Source organism: Pararge aegeria, chromosome 25 (assembly GCF_905163445.1).
Source record: "Pararge aegeria chromosome 25, ilParAegt1.1, whole genome shotgun sequence".
NCBI classification, from domain to species: Eukaryota; Metazoa; Arthropoda; class Insecta; order Lepidoptera; family Nymphalidae; genus Pararge; species Pararge aegeria.
This window is the reverse complement of record NC_053204.1, coordinates 1120185-1144633: the sequence shown is the minus strand read 5'-3', so window position 1 is coordinate 1144633 and position 24449 is coordinate 1120185. Positions and strand designations below refer to the sequence as shown.

The 24449-nt window shown below is 35.2% G+C and overlaps 1 protein-coding gene across 2 annotated transcripts in view; it reads left to right on the top strand.

Moving 5' to 3' along the window:
- LOC120634967 (protein stum) overlaps positions 1-17632 on the top strand; it is a 67417-nt gene extending 49785 nt beyond the window's left edge. The window contains exons 4-11 of one of the 2 annotated variants that reach the window (XM_039905881.1): positions 5178-5204; positions 6362-6680; positions 7406-7635; positions 8563-8695; positions 15142-15268; positions 15759-15839; positions 16353-16466; positions 17086-17632. In XM_039905881.1, coding sequence (XP_039761815.1) covers positions 5178-5204; positions 6362-6680; positions 7406-7635; positions 8563-8695; positions 15142-15268; positions 15759-15839; positions 16353-16466; positions 17086-17171 — 1117 coding nt within the window. In that variant the 3' untranslated portion in view covers positions 17172-17632. The remainder of the gene's footprint in view (positions 1-5177; positions 5205-6361; positions 6681-7405; positions 7636-8562; positions 8696-15141; positions 15269-15758; positions 15840-16352; positions 16467-17085) is intronic. The other variant, XM_039905882.1, reaches the window with a different exon arrangement.
- Positions 17633-24449: the final 6817 nt, after the last annotated feature.

Below are 24449 nucleotides of genomic sequence, written 5' to 3'. Positions count from 1 at the left end.
GGAATCAGTATGGTTTAAGCCGTCGTTTACCACGCTGGCCATGTGCGGATTGGTGGACTTCACACGCCGTTGAGAACGTTATGGAGAACTCTCAGGCATGCAGGTTTCCAAACGATGTTTTCCGTTTAAAGCAAGTGATATTTAAATTGCTTAAATTAAAAACGCACATAACTCCGAAAAATCCGGGAATGGCCGAAGCCTTACCCACTAAGCTATCACCGCTTTATAATCATATTATGAAAGTGATAATAGAATCCAAGTCAGACACCGCAATACCCTAAATCCAGGCTGGTACGGACTAAGAGTTTCAAGATAAAAAATCAATATGTAAAATATATCAGTTAGACGCGGACTCGAACCTAGAGCCCCGTGATTTGTTGTTGAACATAGTAACCACTACGCCAACGAGGCAGTTAAAATAGTCGCTAAAAACATACCTAATCATCGTATTTTTTTAGTCTCACGAGGTGTGAAAATTTGAGTATTAAACGCAGGTAGACCTTATATATTTTGTCTTCGTCGCTACACTCAGGATATATCCCGGCGCTCTTAACGTAAGAGATTGCATTATCCCCTTTGTTGAACAATCAATTAATTCACTGATGTCCATTAGTATACACTTCGCAGTCAATTAAACCTCTATGCAATTAAACGTATTTCCCTGTTAACTAACGTCTTCTGCGCACACTTTCACCCCACAATCTTGAGTCTCTAGAGTCCAGTGGCTCCTTAGGACTCGTTTGGCGTCGTATGTCCATCACCTAGATGACACTCCAGCACCCGCCCTTCAGCCTTTTATTTTAATTCCTATGTGCTATACGCCCCGTCCATTGCCCTTTTTAACTTTGCTAAGTATTGAAGATTTTCTTTATCTCTCACCATCATCTCAAAATAATAAATTATATAACTAAATTTAAAAATACTCACGACACGAAATAATATAAATGTGTTTATTATTTGATACCTATATTGAAAAAATATGTAATCGGCCATTAGTTTTGGGGGCCATCTTAAACGGATTTTATAAAACATAGCTAATTTGCCTTTTAAACAAATCTTTCAAATCGGTTCGAGAGCTACGATGGGACACACACACACACAGACAGCAAAGTCAAAATTATACCACCCCGTAGTTTAAAAAAAAAAGTATCAACTATTCGCGCAAAAGGCGAAGTAGATTAAAAGAATCTAAGAAAGAAAAAAAATCTAAGAACCTCCCCGTTTTTATACATCTGTGAAAAAAAAAGTCAATGTTATGTTTCACTCGTTACCAACGGAACCCCAGAAAAGTTTTCAAGAAACGCTCGCGTTTCAAACAAATTCTTTGCGTTAACAGATCGCATAGCACTCGATTCAACCCCTGTACTAACGACCCTTAAAGAATTAGTTCACGCTAGTTCGACCTCGGTCGCCAACGCCACGCGTCGTTCTAAAGTTAAATCACTTCGAAAATGGCGCCAAATAAGTGTTTTGACAGTGACATCTAAATGTTTTCGTTATCTGTGACCCTTATTCCCTATTAATCAAATATTGTGCAATAATACTAACATAATTAAATAACTACTACAAATTAAAGGAAAAACTGAACATAAAATTGTATCTGAAGAATAATATAAATATAATAAAAACAATATAGTAAACGCTTCCCTCAAAACTAATAATAAAATTGTATTCTACAGCGATAATAATTTGTTTATTCACTGGGTGTTTTTTTTAAATCAGGCAAAGGGTCAGTTATATACAGCCTGACCTAGAATACAAATAGTGTAATAGAAACAAAATATGACTCAAAACAGGACAGTTTATATTTTGCCAAACGAACTATTGCCGAAACGCTACATGGATGATGGGTAAATACTACACACGCCCCGCTATTCAGTTACTTTTCTGACAGTTGCTATCTTTGACCCGTCATATCAGCCCATTGCCGGCCGCAGCTGAAGCAAGTGATATTTTAAATGCTTCAAAACGCACATAACTAAGAAAAGTTAAAGGTTCGTACTGGGATTTGATCTCTCAAATCCACACAAATTTGAAATAAGTAAACAATGTTCCCAGTCAACTTATGCGACTTGTATGTATACAACTACTTGGCAACTGTTTGAAAAAGTTACTGAATCCCGAAGCAGGGCTTTGGTTATTGTCTATGGTATTCAAATCTTAACCGACCCTACTGCATCGCAGAGTTTGTATCCTCTCTCCTTCCATAGATGTTTAGTAAATTTTTCAGGCACAATAAGAGGGTTATCCGATCAGAATATAACCCTAATAGATTATTTATTTATTTCCCATTTTACATTTTTAATTGCAATTGCAGCATGTTATGTAAATTTTAATTTATAATTTAAAAAATTTGAGAAGCAGGACAAAGATTGTATTCATTTTTACTTAAGTTAAAAAGTTACGAAGATAAAAAGGGTATTAGCCTTTTTTTATATGTGTACTTATTACCAACTCATTCTTAATGTTGTAGTTAAACTTGATGTTTTGGATTTAGTTTATTTTTATGGCCTACCTGACCCACCCTTTTTGGGTCACCCTAAGTGGGTAATCATTGGATTTTCAGGAGCTTAAACACATTGCCATTTTGCAACCTTCCTGGTTTGATTATCGTGTTTAACTACAGATCCGCAGTTCAGGATAAAAATTGACATCGATTTTAGTAGTAGTAGAGCATTTTGTGACAGAGCTCGTCCGGTGAATCACTACAACATGCTTATTTCTGCCACTAAGCAGCGTTGCAATGCTGTGTGGCGATCTGAAGGGCGTGGTTGCGGTGTAATTATAGGCACATGAGGCTGAACACCTACGTCACATATTTATGGACAGTGGCGGCACGTTGCAGGACGCATTCCGTGCATGCTCTGCGAAATGTCGCGAGGCGATGGTTTCCACTTACGAGGTGGACCATTTGGTTGGTCAACATCATCATAATTTATTACCGGTCCACTACTGGACACGGGTCTCCTCCCACAATCAGAATTGTGAATGTAAAAAAATGAATGTTTTCCGTCGAGAAATTTTCAGTACAAGCCTGCAGATAGAAAATTCGGCGTTGTAATGCGTTAAGCCTAACTAGCATGCGATAATAACTTAAACCTGCCTACTTGCATGGGAGCAGCCTGGTGGGTCAACGCTGATGTCCTCTCTCATAAAGTAGAAATGAAACTGAAATGAAATGAAATTTGCGTGATAAAATGCTCCGAACAAAATAAAAAGTCGCAACTTATCCGCAACCCCAACATACAAAATTTGGTCAATTGTATATAAACAATCTAGTTCTGAGGCTTAAATTGCAGAAATTCATCAATTGAATTATTTTATTATTCAAATGATTTTTTTTTTATTAATTTAAGAATACATTGCTCAAAAGCCACTTTTTCGATGTATTCTTAAATTTTTGATACGGTAATTCGGCTATTGATTTTATAGAGAAAGCCTTTGCCCAGAAACTTATGAGTTCGCGTCTCTGATGACCTTGACATGCACGTGACGTAATGCGCACGACTAGCGACGCGTAGAACAAAGACCTGTTTACATGTGTACACAATTATATTTTATATACTAGACTGTATCATATGCGTGTTTGACTCATTGGATGGATAAAATCTTGGGATTTCGCGTCACTGACTTTTGTTATTTCATTGTTTTGAGTTTTTACTTATGTAGTTATTCAATTTATTGGACTTTAAAACTTAGAAACTGATACAATGATTTAATATGTCACTATAAAACTCAGAACATTAATTTTCAATGGCAGCGCCTATAGTTCGCATCAGCTGACCGTGTAGTGTATAGGCTAGCACTCATTTGTGCCAGTGCTCCATAAAATACCTATTCAGAATCAACGATAATAAAATATTGTTTTCAGTTTTTTAATATGTGTATATCATCTAAATAATTGTAAAGTATTATGTATGTCGTACTCTAAGATACAGATTTCAATAAAAATATAAGTTGTAGACCTAATCTACTTTTATCATTTCCCAATATCCCATTTTTCAAGTATAAAGTTAATATTGATGAAGCTATTTTATACCCTCAATGAAATATTATTCCGAAAATTTTTAGTTAAATGACTGTAATGTGAAAAAACGTTTCAATTTTACCGTGGTTTCATAAAACCACACAATCCTTTTTTTTTTTTAATTACGATATATTAAGAAATAAGTGACATTTAAGCTAATTGTTTTAACCTACATATTATAATGTTTGACCCAGATGTAATCATATCGTAAGTTCCGTTTAGTAATGTCGCATTGCCCGGTTTTCACCAATAGCGTGTATAAGGTGTTGGTTACTCAAGGTGAGCTACTTAGGCGAAAATTAAAGAAAACGCATACTTACTTTCGTTAAATATTAATTTTAAGGTTTATGATCACGCTAAAGGTTCTGTAGCTTTGCTACCAGATTCGCTCACTCGCAATCGGGGAGTCGCTTTCGAGTATGGAAATTCTTGAACATCGGAGTAAAATGGATCTCATTTGCATAATATTAAAGCTCAAATTTACCTACAATTCTTTCGCTCGGGCCTTAGCAATCGAGTATTCGTTTTAGAGTATTAAACTGTATCGTTAAATTGAAATGGAGCTATTGTCACTTATTTCTGAGTCGCAAATGATAGAATCTGGGCCCATAGTCTTCGGACACGAAAAATTTTATTAACATCGTGTCCCAAAAATTGGTCTTGTCGTCTGGTGACCCAAGAGTTGGCGCTTATTTAGCCCAACGGCTAAGTCAAGCAATTCAAAGGGGCAATAGCGCCAGCATTTTTTATACCATGCCCATAAGTGAACAGTTAAACGGATTATATTTATTGTAAATATTAATTTTGTTTGTAATTATTATTAGATGATATAGAATAGAAAAAAGACAAGGAAAACAGTAATAGTACTTAGTGCTAGGGTGCAAAGGCGGCCTTATCACTTAAGTGATACTTTAAAGGCCAACTGAGCTAGCGACGCCAAATAATTTATGTTTTACAAACAGAATGCTATTAAGATACATTTTACTCCCATGTTCTAGTATTTCAATACTCGAATGCGAACGAGCTAATCTTAACGTCGAAATCGTACCGGAACGCTAAATCGCTTAGCGGTAGGACGTTCGCGATAGGGTGGTAACTAGCCACGGCCAAAGCCTGCACCAATACTAAATTTTTACTATTTATTTTATAGATTCGGGGCCGCGTCCAAACTGTTAAGGTAACATAAAGACAGATGATTTTATAAAGTGTTGTGTGCATGTTGATTACTCCGTTGGTCTTGTAGCTAGCATGTCACAGATCACAAATCCTCGGTTCGATTCCCGGGTCGAGCACAAAGGATAAGTAAAGTAAGGTATTGAGTTTTCCTGCTAACGATATCTCGGAGTCAGGCCCGGTTATTATTACCTAACCTAAGATGGTCTTCTCTACGGTTTGCCCAGCTGTGGGCATTAAAAGCTGACAGTAGTGATTATGTTGTGTGCATGTATGAAAAATTGCATGCTTGCAAGGCTTTCCATGTGTACAATTAATTGTAATGTTAAATGTTCCAATATAAAGGCAATAAGGTATAGATAGGTAGCCTGCTAAAGATAAGGTCGCCTTATGCATGAAGTTTGATGTTTTGAATTGTACTTTTATTACCGTTTAATATGCAATAAAGTTGTTTAAATAAATAAAACTCACATCCTGGGGTAGCCGGAAGAGATCTCTTATAGAGATAAGCTTTCCTTTGTACACTTGTCTTGTACATGTATCTTATGTTCACAATCACAATTTATGGTACATAAATAATAAATAAATAAATAAAAGTGAATAAAAACAAATAATATAATATGAGCCATTGCTCATACTTAATATTATATAACTAATAATTCCTCATAATATCAACCCATTACCGGGCACGGATCTCCTCCCACAATGAGAAGGGGTTAAGGCCTAGTCCACCACGCTGGCCTAGTGCAGATTAGTGGACTTTACAAAACTGACTGACAGACTTTACAAAAGACTTTACTTTAGTGGACTTTGAAAACATTATGGATAACTTTCAGGCATGCTGGTTTCCTCACGACTAATCTACCTCATTTGTCTAATGGTTAATGTTAGACATTCGTTGATGAGATCCTAGGTTCCATGCCCAAGTAAAAGTTGGCCTTTTCTGTTACCACTAGTTCTTCGTTATAACGCCAATGTATTACACCTTAAGCCGCCGGTCTCGGTTAAAAACACTTATGAGACTAATCCTCGAAACCCGCCACTTTGCATTGGAGCAGCGTGTTGGGCTTGAGTTTTCAATCCTTTTTTCTATAAGAGGGCCTCTAGCCAGCAATGGGGTACTCAAAGCTCAGGATGATTATTAACTCATTTTTTTTCTAGATTTCCTCAAAGCACCGGCACCACGCCAAAACCACCCCCCAGAGCGCATCGTGGTAGCAAAGAAAAAACCCCGCCATCAGGGTCTGATCAAACCCCAACCCAACCCAAGCCAAACATCTGTGTGCGACTGATGGGTAAATGCAAGACTAAATGCTGCCCTTGTTGCTTGAAAAAAGGGCCAGAACGCTTAGAAGAAGATGGCGATACGTCAGAAAGAGAGGAAGAAGCAGATGGGAATGAGAAAATAAAGTTCTGGAAGAAAATGAACTGCTTTAAAAAGAAAGTACCTGAAGAGGAAGTTGAAATCGCCGCGGGAAAAGTAAGTACAAACCAAAATAAGGACAACTATGCAAAGGGCCATCATAGGCTTTTAACCTTTTATGGACTACCTTTTTCCTATACTTTTTACAGGAAAAAAAACAACGACCCCTTTATAAAATCATATATAATAATTACTTGACGACCGATTGGCGCCGTGAGCCTGCTTTAGGAGTCCACGGCCGTGAGTTCGATTCCCACAACTGGAAAATGTTTGTGTGATGAACATGTTTTCTAGCGTCTGGGTGTTTAAAATATATAACTATTGAATATCTTCTTAATACTATATTACGGTCAGCCTAAGTGGGTGAGGCTTCGGCTTCCCTTTCGAGCGGCCGAGTTTGACTCCCGGCACGTACTTCTAACTTTTCGGATGTACGTTTTATCACTTGTTTTAGCGGTGATAGAAAACATCTTGAGAAAACCTGCATGCTTGAGAGTTCTCCACAGTGTGCTCAAAGGAGTGTCAGTGGACTACGGCCTTAACCCCTTCTCATTATGGGAGATCCATGCCCGAGTAGCGGGCCGATATTTGGATATGATGATGATAATGAATACCATTTTTATCCATTGTTATAGCATTATTGAATCCACTTTTATCCCAGACGCAAAAAGGACGAGATGTTATAAGTCTAACTCGTGTTTGCGTGTCTGTCTGTGGCGTGCAAACGTATGAACCTTAATTTCCGTTTCTTAATTCCTGTTAATGTTTGGTCTTTCCTACAGGGCACGACGATAGAGTTCGAAACGGAAACGAAGCGGAAACGCAAACTGCGCGACATTCTCTGCGCGTGCTGCCGTCGTCAACGTGTCGCCGACGTGTCGGAGCCGCCGCTACACGCCGGGGTGACGCCGCCCGTCGGCTCGTCCGACGTGGTGAAGGAGGCCGGCTGCTGCGGGAAGCGGAAGGAGGCGGAACGACGGGACAGCATCCTGAGTGACCAACCACCCTCCACGTAAGCATCTCTGACCACTAAGTATACTAGGTCTTTTGGATCCGGGTACTCGGACATCCTAATCCTAGCTAATTTTAATGCGCTTAATTTATGACATAGATTTAGTTAACAGGCCGTAAAGTAACTTAGGCTACTTTTTATCCCAGGAAAATTAACGGTTCCCAAGGGATTTGTAAAAATCCGTATTAGAGCTGTGCAACTTAAAACCTAATATTTTTTGAGTAAACCACTGCCATACCTTTTGCTGAAAGAAATCAGATGCAGCCCGAACATCACATGCAAAATTAAAATCATGTGACTCCTGTCACTTTAATAGGTACACGTCGCGTTCCGAACGCACTATGCACGTGTCGGTCTTTTATCTCCAATAGGGTTGTCATAAGTAAACACTTTTGTGTGTTGTTTTGAATTCATTTTTATTTAAAAATAAATAATTCTTTGATTTAATATTTTGATTCCTTATGAAATATACTGATGCACCATTCAACAGTATTTCGTAATTCCGTTACACGTTGTATACAACAATAAAGTTAAATAAAAATCTATCAACAATAGACTTTATATTTATGCTTGGTGTGACTTATTGTTATAATACTATCTAGGACTGATTTAGGACCTTAATGTTTTTTCTGTTGCCATAATCCGTTATCTTAACTGTACACAACTGTCAGTGGCGTGCATTTCATACATGCACAAAAGCACTGCATACCCTAAAATGGATATATATCTCGTATAGCGGAAGGATTTATGCTGTTTTATGCAATTTTCCTGCTGTATGCATACCCTGGTATGAAACCGAGTGCACGCCACTGACTGTAACAAAAGTTATTTTTTGGTTGTAACCGCGTAATTGTAACAAAAGTCTATGCATTCAAAATTACCGTTATGAAGGCAGAATTTATTTTATTGTAGAACGTTTGCCTCTAGGTGCTGCAACAACCGGCTGTGTCGCTGGATCAGGGGCGCCTGCAGGAGACAACCCACCGTGGCGGAGTCGGGCAGCCGACGCACCAGTCTCTTCTCCAAAAACAAGAGTCTCTCTCCCACTCTACCTCCTGAGGTAAGACTAAATCATTTCACCAAAAACAACAGGTAAGATTTAGGTTTTGGGCTATTTTATTAGCTTTTGATACCAACTGCTTGAGATCGTGGCTTAAGATTCGATTTAAATATCATCATCATCATATCAACCCATTAACGGCCCACGGACCTTTTGAGAACAGTATGAAGAACTCTGAGGCATGCAGGTTTCCTCACGATGTTTTCCTCCACCGTTGAAGCTAGTGATATTTTAATAGCTTAAAAAACGCACATAACTTAGCAAAGTTAGGGGTGCATTGGCAACAATGCTCAGCGCTGATTTTCAGTCTGCTCCTGTATCAAACCGAGCAAATAACCGCGTCGCCCGTTGAGTTATTATAGAAGTTAGAGATTTTAATAAAAAAAATCACAGAAAATTTATGAAATAAACTGTTAAAAAATAACAAATAAAACGACCAGATGAGATGAGACCAAAGAACAAATATAATATTTTTAACAATAAAAAGTCAAAAAGAGGTATAAAAATCAATATAAAAAAGGTCGAAAATAAACAAAACAACAAATAAATTGATAATCTGAATGAATGACTTATTTATTTATATCAAACAGAGATTTTTAAGCTAAGGTAAAATATCTTTAGTTTATGTTTGACTACTATTTCCTTTATCACCTTAAAAAAACTTTATCCTTAAATAAAAAATCGATAGTTGGAGAAAATATCACGAAAGAATAAACCTTGAAGTGACCGATAGCTTTAATTGCGTGACAAAACGGCTTCGTTTACATATAAATAGAAAATACCGTAATACAAAAAAAATAGTTCGTATAACAAAATGTCACAGACATTCAACATTACTTTGCATTGTATATTATTAAAAAGATATTGTGCGCTAGTGATTACCGAGGACTAAGTCCGCGGTTATTTAAACGACCTCCCTGGCACATTGGTGAGCGCTGTGAATTTAATTAGGAGGTCCTGGGATCGATTCCCGCCAGTTGTAATTTAAAAATTTATAATTTCTGAATTTTCTCTGGTCTGGTCTGGTGGGAGGCTTCGGCCGTGGCTAGTTACCACCCTATCGACAAAGACCAATTTAGTGTGGTGCGATTTCGCGTAGAAACCGATTTGTGATATGACTACCATAGTCCCTAACAGCTTAACCCGCTACCATCTTAGACTGCATCATAACTTACCACCAGGTGAGATTGCAGTCAAGGGCTAACTTGTAGCGAAATTAAAAAAAAAACAAAATGGTACCTAGCTGACGCCTTCTCCACTAGGCTATCAACGATATTGGTTCACCTAACGTATGGACAAATTATTGTGGCTAGTAGTTAATTTAATACTTCGATTAACCAATTAAATTAAATGATAGGAATTTCAGATTAAACAACAAAATCGTAAGGCGGAAAAATAAAGCTGCAACTGATGGTCATTAAGGAATAAACACCTATAATTTATGGTCGAATCATACTTTTTGTTGGTACTTGCACACGAATGTCACGCGTGACCTCACCATGTGACTAACTCAAGAAATTTCACTCAGGGCCACTTCATTCCAGTATTTTCATTGCAAACTTCGCGGTATAATAAAAATAATTTGGCCACTTCGCAACTTTTATAGAAAACTCATTTTATTCATCTTCGTGATCATATCGACCCATTACGGGCCCACTACAGAGCACGGGTCTCCTCCCACAATGAGAAGGGGTTAAGGCCGTAGTCCACGCTGACATAGTGCGGATTGGTGGACTTCACACACCTTTGAGAACATTATGGAGAACTCTCAGGTATGTAGGTTTCCTAACGATGTTCACCTTCACCGTTGAAGCAAGTGATATTCTCATTGATCAAAACGCACATAACTTAGGAAAGTTAGAGGTGCGTTCTTTGATTCGATCTCGCTCCCCATAAAGTGCAGACGAAGTACCACCCACTTGGCTTATTCGATTACAAGTTAGTAACTGGTTCGTTGGTCTAGTGGTAAATGTGCAACTAAAGATCACGAGCTCCTGGGTTCGAATCCGGGTCGAGCCAAAAATTATAAAAGACATTGTCTATTAAAGAATTTGCAGTACCAGCCTGGAGTTAGGAAATTGGCGGTGTCACGGAGAGCACGTTAAGCCATCGGTTCTGGTTTTCATCATTTACTTGTGGTAATATTCGTTAAAGCCCACCAACCCACATTGAACCAGTGTTGAGGGTCTATGCTCTAAACCCGTATCCTTTGAGAGGCGAGGCATGTGCAGCTGTACGGCTTTAATAGACTGCAAATTATGATGAGTTAGCTTGACTGTGATCTCATTCTCACTCACTCCATCCCACTGTTGGGCACATTCCTCCTATTTTACGACTGGCGCAGTGGGCAGCGGCACTGCTTTCTGAGTCCAAGGCCGTGGGTTCGATTCCCACAACTGAAAATGTTTGTGTGATGAGCATTAAGTGTTTTTCAGTGTCTGGGTGTTTATATGTAATTTCTAAGTATTTATGTATATATAATTCATAAAAATATTCATCAGTCATCTTAGTACCCATAACACATGCTACGCTTACTTTGGGGCTAGATGGCGATGTGTGTATTGTCATAGTATATTTATTTATTTATTTATTTAAAAAAATAGTTGTTAATAAAAAATTGTTTACCCAAATAAATAAAATTACTCTAAACGCCATTCGGGCTGAAGCCTTCTTTTAGGGGCAGTATTATTACCCCTGTGTCAGAAGACACCGCTCTTCCATAACAAGAAATAAACATTAAAACGAGGGTAGGTATACAAACAAAAAACAATTTGTGATGATATTAGAAATAATAGACATGTTACACAGGAGAAGATAAGTTAACTAGAATACAGTATAACTGATTTCTCTGGCTGAATTGTGTGGAGCTGTAGTGGAAATGGATGGACGCTGTGGGTGCTGGAATGGTGGCACCGCACAGTTGAACACTGCGTTGGTTGGCCACCAACGAGGTGGAGGGGGGGCAAGCGGCCCAACACCGAAGATTGTGGAACTCCCTACATAATACTAATGTCCAGCAGTGGACGTCAATCGGTTGAAGTGTATAGACCCACCACGTTACATTACTCGGATGTAGGTTGGCACTTGGCAGGCTTCATATACAATACGTCATCATCATCACATCAACCCATTACGGGTCACACGGGTCTCCTTCTACAATGAGAAAGAGTGAAGGCCGTAGTATATCACGCTGGCTCAGTGCGGTTTGGTGGACTCATGCATGCAAGGGATATTTTAATTACGTAAAACGCATATAACTTAGAAAAGTTAAGGTGCGAGCTGAGATTCGAACTCGGCCTCCCAAAAGTGGAGATCTTACCCAATGCGCTATCACCACTTCCCACTGCTATCAACAATACAATCGAAGTAAATTTCCTTTCCAGTGATTTTGATCTTAAAAATGTATGAACTGCTCAAGAAAATATGACTTCATTGACATCTCTTCATATGAGGACTTTAAATTTGTACGTAGCTTTAGGTGTATTATGATTAAAATGTAACCAAAAAGCAGGCCATAAAGTAAGGAACTATTAAAAATAGAACAAAATTGCGTGTGCGCGTACCGTTAGTTTGTTTATTGATACAATCTACTGACATTTATAAAGAGTTTTAAAAAAACGCAACCTACTTTCATATGTTATTTACTAGAAATGATTTGAAAGTATAAGTAGGTACCTTTAATCAACCCTTGTACTTACTTATTGCGAATGATTTGCTGTACCTTTAGTATAAGATTTGTACTTGCAATCCTACGACATCCTCGTTATTCGTTTTCCAGTATCAAAACGTCAAGTAAAATTAAAGTTATATCCGTAGTTTTAAAATACAACATCATTCACACTTGTTAATATTGATTAATACGAAGTATGTAATGTATGTAGTAAAGATAATAGGGCATAGGACAGCACCCTGTGGCACGCCAGGTCTGTAAGATTGGGCTGTAAGATGAAAAGTGACTTTCAGCGTTAACACGCAGTTTCCAACCGTGTATTAGCTGTGAGACTGTAAAACCTTTTGGTGAAACCTTTTTCAACTTGATGACACCTAAAAGCGTGTGATGAAAGGTGTTGAAAGCCTTACCAAAATCAAGTCAATTTTGCTTGTCATCACAAATCTTGACCAGCGTGGAAATCTGATTGGTATTGGCTAAAGAACACTGCAAAAGTGGACCTTGTAAAAGAAACAAAAAGTTGATGCGGTGATAGACTTTAGAGAGAAACGGAAATTTTGACATTAGCGAGAAATAGTTATAAGATTCTTGATTATTGTCGAGTAAATATCGTAGCTTTTAGCGGTCAGCGTTGTGATTTTAAGTTTTGTAATGTAGCCCTGGTACAGATTTCTTTATTCCTTTTTCAAAGTACGACCGATAAAATAAATAAACCAGGTCGAAAGCGAATTTCCTGGCTGCAAATTCGCTACAAGTGGTTTAACAAGTCTCTGTTAAGAGCAGCGGTTAGTAATGTTCAGTTATCTCTAATGGTTGCCTCTGATAGGAGATAGCAGTAAAAGAAGAAGATCGATTGCTTTATATAAATACATTTAGCACAGCTCTGCTCTAAGGTAAGATAGACGCCTACAAATTAATTAAGCGTAGGAAGGAACTGGGAATTTGAACGTCATACCACCATTCATTAATTTTTCCACGTAGAAATCGATATACTCAGAATGATCAGCAGTTTTCTTTGACTACAATTCCTTAGTATTGGTTACGCGTTATTGGCGTAAGGTTGTCATAATCATTAAATTCTGAAATACTTTTTAATCTACTTCAGTTTAATCATTGTTATATCGTACTTCAAAGAAAAATTATTTACTTTTATTTTTACATTACCTTCTTCTGTTAAAAAAAACTACTACTGATAATATAGGTGGTAAAAACTAACACGCTATTTACAAGTGCTCATATTCCATTCTACCCAGGAATTGTTTAGAGCTCAGCACTCTTAACTGTAGACGAGTATTTATAATATTCCTACGAAAAACGTTCTATTTAGGCAAATACTATTTTGTGAAAACTAAGAACACCATTATACCGTTCCGAAAGCTCTATGACAACTTCCATCGAAATTCCTTGTGTCTGCAGACGAAAGTTTTCGACCAGTATTTCCAGTATATATTCCAGTTTATTTGAAGAACAGAGCATGATGCCTCATAATAATAGGTAATAACTTAGAGTCAAGCGAGCGATGTTGAAGGCTTTAACAATCTCTCCGTGATATCCAAATGAAAAGATCCATATTATCAACATAGCTCAACGAGTAACAAAGTGGCAATACGCGACATTGTGTAGTGAATACGGAAGACCAGTCTACATTGAGGTCCTAATGTGCTGCATACAGAAAAATGCAGCTACTAAGTTGACAGAAGACATCTAAGGAGTCTCACGGAACTGGATACAGAACTATTTCGGCAATTTCTACGAAAGACCCATTGACAGGCAGTGGATTGTCCATCGGTGAAGTCTTAGCCGATAACTAATTACATTTCGTCAATTTATAATTTACTAATTAGCTGGCGAGAAAAATTAAAATTTCATACTCAACTTACTACTAAGTTTAATAAAAGTATCTTAAATCAAATAAAACGAAATTTATAGAATCACAAAGCATCGATTGTGATACCTTATAGAATAAATGTGATTTCACATAGTAAGTTACAGTTAATAACTAAATAATAATAGCATACAATACAATTTAAGAATGTCTATATCTGCAAGAAGTTCAGACGAGATCCAAGAATCAGTGAAAAAACCCAAAATAGTCGTGTCTAATGGCCGGAAACGAGATATTATACTGTTTGACGATTATGACGAGGTATTATCCAATATAAGAGCCACTTATTGTTATTATTTCATGTACAGAAACACTGTTATAATGCTAGATAATTTTCTTTTTTTTTCTCTAACCTCACAATATGTAGGGTTTGCACAAGACATTGTACTCCCTCAATCTCAACTCATTGTCCACTTTTGCATATTCTTTTTTTTATAGAAATTCATCCAACTTTTCAATGGTGTTCCTCTACTCCTTTGTCTTTTCACAAACATGTATTACATTATTTGAGTGATCTGATTTTCTTCCCTCCACTGTCATGCCAAAACCATTGCTTATTTTAGTACTTTTACCTGCTCCACCTTTACATTGGTAGATACTATGTTTATGACACTGTATAGATCTTCCTTCCAGCTACAGGTGGCAGCTCCAGCAGTAATTTCTTCGCGTTATACTTTCTTATTTTTTTTCTTTAATATTATTTTCATTTCCTTTTTCCATTGCAATTTAGTCAGCCTTTCACCGTAAGGGATTGTTCAGACAGTAATTCCACAACTGTATTTAATTTAAGTAGTTGACTTTCTATTTGTGGATAATAATATTTATTCTTTACCTATATATACATGCAGAAATAACTCTATGAATCTGATGTCTTACATTTATATTGTTCAGGATACCCGCAAGAAGCTGGACCCATCACTCATTGAGCACACTAGCGTCATGCGGGGAGCTATACCGGTGCTGCCCACCATCCTCGCCTACTTCTGCCTGCTCTGCAACATCGTCATACCTGGCTTAGGTAAGTACCACTATTGTCTTCTCACGAATTTAATATGAAGCCTTAGTTAATGGTTTGCATTTTGTATTTTAAAACAAGTGACATTAGATACATTTTGCTTTGACGTTACACTGTTTCGATACTCAAACAAGACGTCACGTTTGCGAGCATTCAAATCTTTTATGATCTTTTCGTTTTTGACTTGTTTTAATTACATTTTAAGTAATTTAATACTTTTTATCGTAAAGAATGTATGAAAACCAAACCTAAGTAAAATCTTTTTTCATTTCATTTATTTTGCATTTGGTTTTTTTACTTTTAAAGTAATCAAAAGATTGATGTTGATAATGAGACTCGTTAAAATCATTAAACCAATGAAACCCTGAGGTTGTATTATTTCACAAGTTATGAGTAGTAAAGAAGAGCGGTGAAAAAAGTTTATCATCGTACTTATTCACTTTTTTATTTATTTCCAAATACTAAAGTCTCAATTCGATACTTTTTTTTTCAGGTACAATCTTCAGTGGCATGTTCTGCATATGTTTTGGTATTCCTCGGTTTGGCGTTCACGACGGGGCTAAATATAGGATAGGTAAGTTTTATGCCCGTTTTCACTAAATAGGTTTAGTGAAAACGAAAAGGTCAAAACGGATGCCTAATTTGTTAGAGTAAAAAAAAATCCACAACTTAGATGATGCCTAACGATGCTAGGCGCCATCTAAAGTTACGACACCGATTCGGCGGTACTTAATGTTTAGGGAACTGGTAAACTGACACTTGACAGATCAAAAAAATATAAATTCGTTTCTTTTTTTTAATAACCATACGAAAAATGAAATGCAAACATAAAATACCACGCCTTGTCGCACGAATAATATACAGGTTAGGTTATAAATTCAAAATAAAATAAAATTCAAAATTGATTTATTTCAATTAGGCCTAATATAAGCACTTTTAAAAACGTCAAGTATGTCTGTTTGTGGTGACTCTACCAACGGTTCGGAAGGCAGATACTCCACCACTTTAACCACTTCGGATGAATTACCCCCAAAGTACCAAAAACCATATCTCCCTCCTTTCTCTCAACCCTCTCTTCCATGTTCAGGTTCGTTCATAATCAACCTACTGGTGGGGGCGGGGCAGCTGTTCACAGTGCTCTTCTGCCTGGTCGGTTGGGGCTGGTCCATCTGGTGGGGCTACATCATGGTGAAGACATCCCGTGAGTATCAGCTGATGATTACTAATTGTTGCCGTTTATTACAAATCCCGTGCACCTATGTTACCCTCCATACTTTCAACCATCTGTGCCAAAAATCTAATTGATCGGTGCTTAGTAAGGGGATAAAAGCTGGACAAACAAACAAACACACTTTCGTATTCCGGCTTCCAGGTGCACCTGGTCCCGATAGAATTCCCGGTTTCGGCAGGGTTCTAGCCCTGGGGCCACTGGAACGCCGCGTAAGAACACTCTTCAGCGCATGTCTAGAGCAAGGCCAGTTTCCGCGCACTTGGAAGGTGGGATACAGTTTTCCCACCTTCCAAGTGCGCGCTAGCAGGGTCGCGGATGCGTGCGAAAGCGTTCCCGTGGCCCAGCCACCAGGCGACTGGTAGGAACACCCTATAACCCCATTTTAGGTACGCAGCTAAAACCCCAGGGTGGTTAAGGTTTAAGCACGGTCACTATAGTCACCGTGCTCGGTGGCGCGGTGGTATCCATGAGGATTTCCCCGCAAGAAAAAAAAAGGTATATAACTTACTTAAAAGGATGTCATGTCAGTAGCAAGTGATCAATATTTGGTTAAACCTTTTTATAAATAAATAATTTTTTTTCATTCCAGGTAAATATAAGAAACTGAAAGCCGAGGCGGCCGCAGAGGAGGCCGAAGCACCCCCTGTGACTAACAACAACCATACACGCGCGTAGCAAACTATCCAAAGCATACTAAGCAAACCAACTAAACCTGACATCGCTTAAAATGCTAAGTTTAAGCATATACTTCTATTGTAAAAGTTTACTCGCTTAAAGCTGAGTAACATAATGTAAAAAGACAAATCTTTGTTCAACGTGTAACCGTACCAATGTTGGTCGCCAATTTTGTGTGACAAATTAAATTGGCGCCCGATACGGGACCAACACTTACTCCCAACTCGAATAAGGTTCGATCGAGTGGAACACGTTTTCAAAACGTATAGTACCTAACTCTGATGATAATGGGATTTCAAAACATTATAACGGTACCTCAAAAATACTCGAAAATAAGGAACAAAATCTTTTGTAATTATTAAGAAATATTGTATTGATTTAAGAGAAAGAAAATTGAATTCTTGAAGAGTTTGCAATCGAATGATTAGTAAAAAGCAATTTGACTGTGTAATACAAAATTTGATGGGAATTAGTAGGTAAGTATTTAAAAATACCTAAAACCTATTAACATTTTTTTACATTAACAAATAACGAACAATTTATTCTTGTTATTGTACAGAATTTTCCAAAGTATTAATTAGTAGAAATTGCAAAATCGATTAATATTTGCATAAAATTATAAATTGAAAAAGCTGTAACATAATTCTGCTGGTCAGAAGGTTTTCAGCCATGACGTATCATGGTTTTTTTACTTCCATATGAAGTTTTCCGACCTATTTAAGGGTCTTTTTAATCGGTAGTTTTTGTATAGTAGTGGCAACACTGACACGAACAAAAAAATTGTTATTAGCTGTGCCTTTCAATTTAATGGCAATAAAAGATGAATGTTAATGTGATAAAAAGAAAATTATTTATTAAAAAGAAGCTAACAAAATATTATATTCAATTTATTGAAGCCTTTATAAAACAATGCTACACGTTTTTGGCGTAAAAATAAAATATTTAGTTCAATAATGAGTAAGGAAAATATGCGAAAGAAATAATCTACTTGTGTAAATTAATCTAAAAAAAACTACGCGAGAAACTGTAGGTATAAGGAAGATTATAGCAGTGTTGCCACAGTGAAAATAAAGCCCCAAGTGCTTCTTCTATTATTAAATATATTAAGAATTACCTAAAAATAAGTATATTTTTTTATAAAATGTACATCTACAACAAAAAATCTATATTTAAAATTCATAAGATTCTTCCGAAGAATATCTTGACCGTTTAAAAGTAGATTAATTAACATGTTTTTCTTTACCTATTTGAGTAGGTCACCTCGAAATATCGTTACTTTTTTCATAAAACCTAGCTTTTTAATAAACTTTGACTGTGTATCTAAAATAGTTGTGTAAAAATATAAAAAGGAGAAATACAAATCTTTGCTTCAAATATATTTCTTTTGAAAATGCAATTTTTAGAAGTCGTGAATTTTAGATATGAGTAAGAAGAAAAAAAATAAAGGAAAAACCGTGTCTTACCGTAACCTTAGCGCCGTTAGGAGATTGGACACTACGCTAGGACGCAAACTTAAACGCCGCTAAGTGCGCCGCGGTTTCGCATTGCCTTTAGCCAAGCGGCAATCAATTAAATATTTTTGACAAATGTTATAGATGTATATTTTATCTTTCTTTGGTCACAAGACCTCAACAATCGCCACAATATTATGACACAAGATTAAATTAAGATTTTATTAATATTTAATGATTTAAACATTTTGTATATGACCAAAATATTAATAGACTTATTGCGACAAGACGTTAGTAACATATTATTAAATACTAAAAAGTGTCTTTGATTACATAAAATTGGTCCTTCGCGTCTTATTAATTCACATTATTCATTTAAATAACACAGATTAAAGGAAAAGAATAGACACCCGTCTAACCGTCCCTCACGAACGAACATATAACTCTACAACGTTGAGAAGACGTACGCCGCTAAGATTTTGTCGTGGTTTTGCTTACTTATGCCTGGCCTATCTTACCTTAGCTTATCCCATCACTGAACTGGGTACAAGCCTTCTCTTCCATAAGTGAGAGAGATTTAGATCTCAAACCCTCCGGTGGGCTTGATATATAACTGAGATCAACACCTTAACATGCTCGCCGAATGCACGGGGATGGACAACGCCAATTTTTTAACACTTAGCAGTTAATAGGACTTGTTAATATAAAATCCAACAGCAATTCTTAGACCGAACGGCGAATCGAATCCAGGAGCTCGTAACCCTTAGTCATGATAATGCTAGATGTAGACCATACTAACCACTAGACCAACCAAACTAGTGATTCTTTTGTAAAAGGGCACCACTAGTTTTTGGATCGGTCCTTTTTTTTACATATGTTGCACGACACAAATCTCTGTCTATCTTTTCCTTTTAGTCTGTGACCTGTTTAAAAAATAATTATTTATTTAGAAAAAAAAACTGATTTGTTAATTTTATTGTACTTATTGTTCAAAGCAATATTTGATGTTGAAAAAACCGGGTTCTTCCAGTACAATTTGTTAGTTTTAAACTGTGTTATTATTATACTTTATTGTATTATATTTAAGTTAAACATATACTCTATACTTAACAGTTGCTTATAACAACGAATAATCAATAAAAAATTTACATTTAAAATCGTCTTTATTTAAAACAATACCTGCTTATGATTTTGATCCATATTGAAGCAAATTTTGGTGAACGTGGATTGGACTTCAATAATACTCATTTTTACTTACTCGTTACAATAATTGTTCTGTATTTGAGCAGAGTTTTTTTCTACAAATTCTTGCTACCCAAAGTTCTTTTGATAATCCGATCCTCCCGCTTTTATACGGCTCAGATACAGTTTACAATTTTGAAAATAGAGTGAATAATCCATTTGGTGAAACATTAAATATTTAAATTAGAAATATCTTACATTTTTGTATCGATCACCGAAGCGGTAGCGAATTGAGTACGACTTCACTTTCGGAGGGCCGAGTTCGAATCCCAGCACGCACCTCCAACTTTTCTAAGTTAAGTAATTAAAATATCACTTGCTCCAACTCGGCAACAAGAAGTGAATAAAATTGTGAGGAAACCTGCATGCCGCACCGCGAGTCCACCAATCCGCACTGGGACAGAGTGATGGACATCGGCCTTAACCCCTTCTCGTTGTGGGAAAAGACCCGTGCCCTGTAGTGGGCCGTTAATGGGTTGATATGATTATGACGATGATGATGATTTGTTCCGACGGACCACCCACATAATGTAATTTAACACATTTTGCATCCTTACATATCAAAAACAAAGTCAGACAAACGGATGCGTCTGTCTGTGTGGGCGTGAATAACTCAAAAACTAGCGAACGGATATTGATACGGGTTTTACTAATAGACAGAGTAATTCATGAAGAAGGTTTCAGTATTTGATGCATTATGTTTTTCAATACTTAGGTACAAATTATACAATTTCATTGCAATACAAGTGGAAAGATCTTTCAATTTTAACCATTTTTTACCTACACAGAGCTTATTTCAAATAAATAAGATTTCATTAAGAAAATTAGGATGCAAAATGTTGACCATACAATTCGTTATACTGCTTGCGCTGAGAAAACTACTGTTAATGAATAAAAGTCATCGATCGATATCAATATCGATATTGTAATCGATATCAAAATGGATATTGTAATCGATATAAAAATCGATATCAATATATTCTATATAAAAATCGATATTGTAATCGATATCAACGTCGATATAAAAATTGATATCAAAATCGATATCAAAATTGATATTGTAATCGATATAAAATCGATATTGTAATCGATATGATAATCAGTATTGTAATCGATATGAATATCGATAAAAAATCTATATCATAAACGATATCAAAATCGATATTGTAATCTATATAAAAATCGATATTGTAATCGATATAAAAATCGATAATGTAGTCGATATCAATATCGATATTGTAATCGATATAAAAATCTCTATTGTAATCGATATAAAAATCGATATTGCAATCCTGAAGTATTTACTGTGCATAAGTAAATAAAGTACTTAAGTATATAATGTATTTAAGTAACTAATGTACTTAAGTATATAATGTAAGTAAGTATCTAATGTTCTAATTTATAAAATTTACATAAGTATATAATGTATGTAAGTATATAATGTATTTAAGTAAATAATGTACTTAAGTATATAATGTAAGTAAGTATATAATGAGCATAAGTAAATAATGTACTTAAGTATTTAATGTAAGTAAGTATATAATGTAAATGAGCTGTACTTAAGTATATAATGTACTAAGCATATAATTTATTTAAGTAAATAATGTACTTAATTATGAAATGTATTAAAGGATATAATGAAAATAATGTATTTAATTAAATAATAAACTTAAGTAAATAATGCACTTAAGTAAATAAGTAAATAATGTACTTATGTATATAATGTATTTAAGTATATAATATATTTAAATAAATAATGTACTTAAGTATATAATGTATTTAATTAAATAATGTGCATAAGTATATAATGTTCTTAAGTATATAATGTACATAAGTATATAACGTATTTAATATATAATGTTTTAAGTAAATAATGTACTTAAGTTTATAATGTATTTGAGTATATAATAAACGTAAGTTTAAAATGATCTTACGTATAAAATGTACATAAGTATATAATGTACTAAGCATATAATGTATTTAAGTAAATAATGTACTTAATTATGAAATTTAAGGATATTATGAAAATAATGTATTTAATAAAATAATAAACTTAAGTAAATAATGCACTTAAGTAAATAATGTACTTATGTATATAATGTATTTAAGTATATAATATACTTAAGTATATAATATATTTAAGTAAATAATGTACTTAAGTATATAATGTATTTAATTAAATAATGTGCATAAGTATATAATGTTCTTAAGTATATAATGTACATAAGTATATAACGTATTTAATATATAATGTTTTAAGTAAATAATGTACTTAAGTTTATAATGTATTTGAGTATATAATGTATTTTAATATATAATATACATAGGTATATAAAAAAAAACATTAGTATATAATGTTCTTAAGTATAAAATGTACATAAATATATAATTTATTTCAGTAAATAATGTACTTAAGTATATAATGTATTTGAGTATATAATATACATAGGTATATAATAAACGTAAGTTTAAAATGATCTTACGTATAAAATGTACATAAGAATATAATGTATGTAAGTATATAATGTATTTAAGTAAATAATGTACTTAAGTATATAATGTAAATAAGAAGATGATGTATTAAAAAAACTCAAACTTTAATAAAAAAACAAAGGGCTGGCACAAAAAACCTGGTATTAAGAAAGGAACGCTCAGTTTTAGTAAATAAATTAAATACCCTTTCATTATCCTCTCAGAGAAGTAGAGAAAACTATGAAAGTGAAATTCAAAGCCTCAATGATGTAATTAAACAATTGGAGGACTCACTTAAAACTGTAACCATTAAATATGAGCTATCACAAAGGCAGATTGATGAACAAATTCTGGCAGCTGATGAGTTGTTAGCCCTAGGTACCTACAACATGGCTCGCTTTGAGTCTCTAGCAAATAAATGTAACTGTACTCATGAGATACCTATGACTAACCTAAAATTATGTGATACAGTATCTTCCAACCAATTAGAAACATGCCTGGAGCAGTGCACAACTGTCATACCAGACCCTTCACCTTTATTAAAAAGTATGCCTGAAAAACAGACAATTATATTTTCCGACATGTTAGGTAAAGGTTTTGGACCTATTATGAACCATTACCTTGATCACTCAGTGACTAATAGATGTTCACCGGGGGCTAGTTTCGATTATCTTATTAATAGTTTGAATAGTGACTATTTAGATGTAAATAAAAATGTTGTTCTCTTAATAGGAGACAGTTTGAATGTCAAAAAGCATCAAATTATAAGATGCATTGATAAATTACTAGCTTTACATAGTAAAACTCAATGTAAATTCGTTATGGCACATTTAGTTCAAAGCAGAATGAACATATTTATAATTTAAATTTATTAATTTATAACCTGACATGCCGTCATAGTGATGCAGTTTTTTATTTTGACATCAATAAATCCATGTCATCCCTATTGTCTAGAGATAGTTTAATTTTATCTAAGAAAAGTAAGCATCACTTGGCATCTTTACTAGCTTACAACTTAAATGATACTGTTACAAGTATTGTAACTAAGTCTATTGACACCTCTACTTCAAGTACCACCAATATTTCTAATATTGACCCTAGTACTTGTTCTAGTACTATAATAAATAGTTATTTAAACTAGACAGTGAGACAACGGGGAAGCTCTGTAATATGAACATTGTACATCAAAACATACAGAGCTTCACCGGCAAAGAATTAGAAATAGAACTGTTTGTTGAAAAATTCAATATACACATATTGTGTATAACTGAGCATTGGCTCACTGGAGCACAAATAGCAGTTAACATCAATAACTTCAAAATGTCAAGTGTGTTCTTTAGAAAGACTGCTATTCATGGTGGATCCTTAATTTTTGTACGCAATAATATAACATGTAAGGAGCGAAAAGATATAGTTAGTCTTTCTGTGGAGCGCATAATTGAACTGTCTTGTGTGGAGCTGGAGCGTTTTATAATAGTGTGTGAGTACCATCCCCCCTCAGGTGATTTCAACCAATTCGAGGATGTAATGGAAGATGTCCTTAAGCGATTGTGTATGTCTACTAAAAATGTAATAGTATGCGGGGATTTCAATGTTGATATCTTATTACATAATACTACTACGACTAGGTTGTTAAACTTATTTAAATGCTTTAATTTGAATAATGCTTTCGAAGAACCTACTAGAATCACAGCAACTTCAGCATCTTGTTTAGATAATAATTTTTTTAACTGTGATATCTTAGGTAAATCGATATTAAACAATTTAAGGTCAGATCATTGTGGCCAACAAATTACTGTTGTTGGTACAAATAGAAATAAACATATTGTTAAGTACAGACCGATAACTCAGAGTAAACTGACGCGATTTGAAGGTGAAATATCAGCCAAAATTCCTGCTCTCTTTTTTGAAAACTGGCATCCCGACAATCTTTATCGTACGCTTTTCAATGAAATAGAAAGTGCATTTAATAAAGTATTTACTTTTAAATACATAGATTCTAATAAAAAAATGAGGTTTAGTGATTGGGCGACAATAGGCATTTACAAAAGCAGGGATAAGTTGTATGAGCTATATGATGAAAAACAATACAATCAGACTCCAACCTTCCTTG